This window comes from Gavialis gangeticus, unplaced genomic scaffold (genome assembly GCF_001723915.1).
Source record: "Gavialis gangeticus isolate Ggan-Ray unplaced genomic scaffold, GavGan_comp1, whole genome shotgun sequence".
In the NCBI taxonomy this organism is placed as follows: Eukaryota; Metazoa; Chordata; order Crocodylia; family Gavialidae; genus Gavialis; species Gavialis gangeticus.
In genome coordinates, this window is record NW_017729025.1 from 78,124,832 (window position 1) to 78,130,548 (window position 5,717).

Consider the following 5,717-nt stretch of genomic DNA (forward strand, 5'->3'; position numbering starts at 1 on the left):
CACACGCAACCTACTGATGTCTAAGACATTAAACACACCAACCTGTTCACTGGCTATGGCAGTTATGTTCACAGGCATCTGGGGAGACAGAGGTGGGCTGGGAGCTTCAAGTTTCTGAGAATGGAAGATGTAAATTTTGTAGCAATTTCTTGCTTGCTGGCCACTACGTTTGGCTTGGGATTTACTGTAGCACTCATTGATTGTAATAAGAGTTGTGGCCATTTAGCAAATAAGAAAAAAAAAAAATCAGGATATACATTTCACTGATGTCAAGGTGCACAGAGCTGAGATCTCTCTTGATGTTAAAATTAGAAACAAATACTTGGGGACAAACATGCTTTTGTATCAAGAACAAGATTTACAGTGCATTTCAAGATAAACAGGTTAATCCTTCACTTTTATAAATGTGATGATAGTTAATTTGTGTGAGGAAATTAATAAAGATAGCACTCACCTTCTTCATGTTCTTATTAGGGGAATAAGAGATCCTTTTTCTGGGGAGATCAATGGGACAACCTTCAACATGCAACAGGTTTCGTTTTCTATCATTGTGGGCTTCAGAAGCCATAATCTCTTAGATACCTACATTAAGACAATAACATGGTAAGAAAATATTTTTTCCTCAAAACTTCAAATGAGAAAAAAAAAAAATCAGCAACTATTTCCAACTTTTGGTATTACTATCTCTAGGATTAAAAAAAAGAAACCGCCAAAAACAGAAGTATACTTAAGACAAGGTGGCTAGGGACAGACATTACACATAAACCAGTTTAAGTGATCAGAAACTGGTTTAAACCTGTAACACAACAGAAGTTCAGTGCACGTAAACCAGTTCCAAAATAGCTGGAACTGGTTTAAGATAAAACCTGGCTCAACGCAGTATCAGACTTAACTGATTGAGCTCAAACCAGTTTATGAAACTTCTGTCCTAGACCCCTTCCTGGTTCAAGTTAAATCACAGTCCCCCAGCATCCCAGGCTGCTTTCCAGCCCTGTCTGCTCCAGAGAACAGGGCTGGCTCCACCACTGCTCCCTAACTAGAGCAGTGAAGGCTGGCTGACAAGGGGAAGGAGGTGGGAGCCTGAACACCCCTTCCCCAGCTCAAATTTACTGCTGGCAGCAAATGTGGACTACAAATCCTAGGAGGCACCTGGAAGCAGGAAGAAGTAGTGATGAGCAACCCAGCAGATTCCTGCTGTTGTAATTTTGGACTCCAAATCCCAGAGACCTCAGGGGCAGCAGGAAGAGGAAGTGAACACACAGCCAAAAGGTGTGCTCTAGTGCCCCCTCCCCCCAGCTTCTGGCCTCAGCCACTGCATGCATGTGGCTGCATTGCCTGACTCAAAGATAAATGTCTGTTTACTAATGTTTCAATTTACTTTGTGCAGCTTAGACCAACTTGCAAAGACTGAATCAAGCCTCAGGCTTTTTGACAGTCTGTACCTAGCTGGTGAGAGAATATATATTTCCTAAGAACAAGAGTACATAAACCCATATCCATAAACCATATGTAAAGAGTACATAAACTTATGTTGCAGATCACCTTCAACATCATGAGACTTAAAAATTACTAATTGGCCAGCATGTAACTATTTATTTATTTTTACAGAATACATACTTAAGTCCCATAGCTCTTAATTTACATTGTTTACTGTCTCCACAAGATGTTATTTAAATCAGCAGCTGCTTTTCTCAGCTCCTCCACTGCACTTTAATACTCATAATATATATTAGCAAATACAGATGTTCTTGTTGATTCTCCTCATGTTACATCAAGTACCAGACTTCAGTGAAAATAACATTAATCTTTATTAGTCAGATGAAAAACAATCAGTAACTGCTGCTCCCCAAGGAAAGTGCATGCTCTGAAGACATTTGAAATTGGCATAGATCAACTAACCAGTGGACTGCAACTGATCTTACTATTTTCTTTCAGGTTTTATTTAGATGTTTTGTGATTTTTAAAAGAGGTTTTAGGTCAGGGTGGGCAATTATTTTGGGTGGAGCACCACTTACTGAGTTTTGGCAAGCCATCGAGGGCCACATGACAGGCAGCCAGGGGCAGATAAATATTAATTTGCTAAATTTTTAGAGGCACCGCGGGCCAGATAGAATGGCCTGCCAGGCTGCATCCAGCCCCTGGTCCACATTTTGTCCACCACTGTTTTAGGTACATTAAGAATAATCATTTTATATTTCTTGCCAAAAGGACAACTCATCCAGCAGTGCAGTTTAGTACTACTGAATCATTTCTAATTCTTGCACCGGTTGAACATAAATTTTTGAAACACTAACTTACACCACGTAGAGTAGAGCATGAACACAATAGCAATAATCACCTTCCTACTATTGCCATAGAATTGGTGCATGACCAATTAAAAAGAGAAAAAAAAAAAAATCAGATGTATCCAAAGTCAGCAGGACTGGATGATCTTCATCCAAGAGTGCTGAAGGAACTGGCTGAAGTCGTTGTGGAACCCCTGGTGAAACTCTTCCACAACTCATGGCACTCTGGAGAAGTCCCTGAGGACTGGAAGAGGGCCAGTGTTGTGTCCATACACAAGAAGGGCAGGAGAGAGGATCTGGCTAGTTATAGGCCAATCAGCCTAACTTCCATCATAGGGAAAATCCTAGAAAAGTTCATCAAAGAATCTATCAGTAATAAGCTTGCAGAAAGTAAGATTCTGAATGACAGCCAGCATGGCTTCCATCACGGGCAGGTCTTACCCAGTCATAGGAGATTAGGTTAGTAAGGCAACTTGCCACCTGGACACAAGACAGCAGGTTGACATTGTATACCTAGACTTCCAAAAGGCCTTTTATCTAGTATCCCATGATGTCCTCACTAGAAAATTGGAGGATTGTGGGCTTAACTCCGAGACAGTTAGGTGGATGAGAAACTAGCTGCAGGATAGGACCCACAGAGTCGCAGTGAACGGATCTGTGTCATCCTGGCGAGAAGTGGGCAGCGGTGTCCCACAGGGGTCAGCGCTTGGTCCAGTACTTTTCAACATCTTTATTAACGATTTGGATGTGGAGGTGAAGAGCTCACTGGCCAAGTTTGCAGACAACACCAAGTTATGGGGTAGCATGGTCACACTTGAAGATAGGCTACAGATACAGGCAGACCTGGACAGGCTAGCAAGTTGGACGGATCGGAACCTGATGAAGTTCAACACTGAGAAATGTAAAGTACTCCACCTCAGGAAGAGCAACCCCCAACACACCTAGTCTTGGCGGCACCAAACTGACTAGCACCACGAATGAAAGGGACCTGGGGGTAATAATAGACCACAGTATGAATATAAGCCCACAGCACAAAGCTGTAGCCAGTAGGGCAAATAATACATCAATTGATGCATGCCAGGGTATCTCCAGCAAAGCCAAGGAGGCGATTCTTCCACTCTACTCAGCACTGATGAGACCACAGCTGGAGTACTGCATCCAGTTCTGGGCACCACACTTTAACAGGGACATGGACAAGCCTGAGAGACTCCAAAGAAGAGCCACCTACATGATCAGAGACTTGCATGGCAAGCCATATGAGGAAAGGCTGAGGGACCTGGCACTCTTCAGCCTGAAAAAGAGAAGGCTGAGAGGTGACTTGGTAGCAGCTTACTGCTACATTACAGAAGTACTTCAAAGGCTCAGTGAACAACTGTTCACAAGGGCACCCGAGGGGAAAATCAGGAGTAATGGCCACAAACTCCTGGAAGATCAATTCAGGCTCAACATTAGGAAAACTTTTTAATAGTTAGAGTGTCCAGACTGTGGAATAAGCTCCCTCCAGAGGTGGTGCAGTCACCTACCCTGGAAATCTTCAAGAGGAGACTAGACAGTCACCCTGCTGGGATCACCTGACCCCCAGTTATCTTTCCTACTTGGTGCAGGGGGCTGGACCCAATGATCTTCTGAGGTCCCTTCTGACCTTACAATCTATGAATTAACTATTACAACTTGTTTCAGTGACCACTAATTGTATTGTTTTTACCATTTTAATTTGTCCATATCACTTAATATAGGATCAGTCATTCCTCATGCAACATCATATACTTAGGACTTATATGTTGTTTATCCTGGCAAAATGAATGGGACCAACAATTATCAAATGGCAGGAGACAGCATGGACAGGGTTAGGTCATGTTCAGATGAGAGGATGAACCATGTGAGAATTACAGGTCCCAATTCTTGCTAGTCTAGACAAGTTTAGAGTGTCAAGACCAAGTGATCAGGTTTACACAAAAATACATATTGTATGAGCGCGTGGGCAAATCTAACATTAATCTAAAATACATTTTTTTCCTCTGTTATGCTAAGTCTTGTGAAGGAAGTTGCACTGATGCAAGACTACATACCTTGTTAAACAATTCAGTACAAGTTCAGTGGTCTGACACAGAAATGAGATATTTCTTATTTCTAAGCAATTATCTGAATCTAGCACAGATTGGAAGTGACTGAAGCCTGTTACCATTCAACAGTTTTTAGAGGCCTATACTCGCAATATAGGTGCATGTTAATATTACAAAAGTGTTCATAAGATAAAATGCTTTAACCCAAGAGCATTCATTAAAGAACTTAAGGTACAGTGGACTACATCTGCTTTAACTTTTGAATGACAGCATCTCTGTGGAGGTTTAATACACTGTAACTTGTATGCATATTTAACTGATGCAGCTGTTGCTTTTTGTTTTCATGTTATTCAAAGTAATCTAAAGAGCACCATTTCCAGACCACTGACAAAATGTTATGGCTGTGGCACTTAAGAGCTCCATCACTACTCAAACTAAAATATTTTGCAACTGTTTAGGTTATTGCTTGGAACTAGCATATCACCAGGGATCTGTTTTTCTATTTGCTGTAGAAAAACGAGGACTTCCTCTTTTAATAGAGAAAAATGCAGATTTTCTCTTTTTAAAAGGAGAAAGCAATGGATTTTTCTTTGTTTACATGTACATGGCAGCCAGGCAACAGCAGAAAGGAACTCCCTCAAAGAAGTCTATGGGGGGGCCCCACAGGCTACATGTTTTTTTTTGGGGGGAGGGGGGGGCGGAGGGTGAAGGCACAGGTGACGTAGCTGGAGGACATAGGCCCGAGATTCCTACACTACAGCAGGGTGCAGGGCTTCATTTAAGCCAGACCAGCTCTGGGCATATAGCCATGGAGACAGCTTCACTGCCAAGGCAAAACATCCCCTGCCCACCCTGCAATAGCGAGGGGCATAACTCTGTACTGCAGCTGCTTCTGCACCTTACCATGGCAGCGTGGTGCTTCCTCATGTGCTAGGTCCCGGTTGTTGGGCCGGAGGCAGTTCCTCCGAAGTTGGTCCAGCCCTGCTGAGGTTCCATGCCGACTTCTGCAGTTGCAGAAGTCTCAGGAGCAGTTGTCCTGTTCCTGTCCCCATCCCCCCCCCGCTTTCTCCAATACCCATGCTCTTCCTCACATAGTGGAGAAGTAGGAATAGCATCCTGGCTGGTAAGTCTGTGGGGAGGAAGGAGTGTGGGAGAGGAAAGGGGCATGGGGAGTGGAAGATAGAGGCCATGGTGAGGGAGGGAGTGGGGCAGGGGCTTCACTGCCCTAGCTGTGCATGCAATCCCGGGGCCAGGAGCAGGACAGAGCCACAGGCAGCTCATCCAGAGGGTGCAGAAGGGTGGCGAGGCTCCCTGCTGCTGCACAAACCCCTAGGGAAGACATGGCGGGCATGAACACCCCCCCCCCCCA

General features: G+C 43.8%; 1 protein-coding gene across 5 annotated transcripts in view; it reads right to left on the reverse strand.

Annotated features, from left to right (window-relative positions):
• KATNBL1 (katanin regulatory subunit B1 like 1) overlaps positions 1-5,717 on the reverse strand; it is a 39,478-nt gene that overhangs the window by 16,439 nt on the left and 17,322 nt on the right. For 3 of the 5 annotated variants that reach the window (XM_019518971.1, XM_019518973.1, XM_019518972.1), the window contains exons 2-3: positions 455-582; positions 43-114 (exon numbers count right to left, since the gene is read on the reverse strand). In XM_019518971.1, the coding sequence (XP_019374516.1) occupies positions 43-114; positions 455-568 (186 nt within the window). In that variant the 5' untranslated portion in view covers positions 569-582. The remainder of the gene's footprint in view (positions 1-42; positions 115-454; positions 583-5,717) is intronic. The other 2 variants (XM_019518974.1, XM_019518975.1) reach the window with 2 other exon arrangements.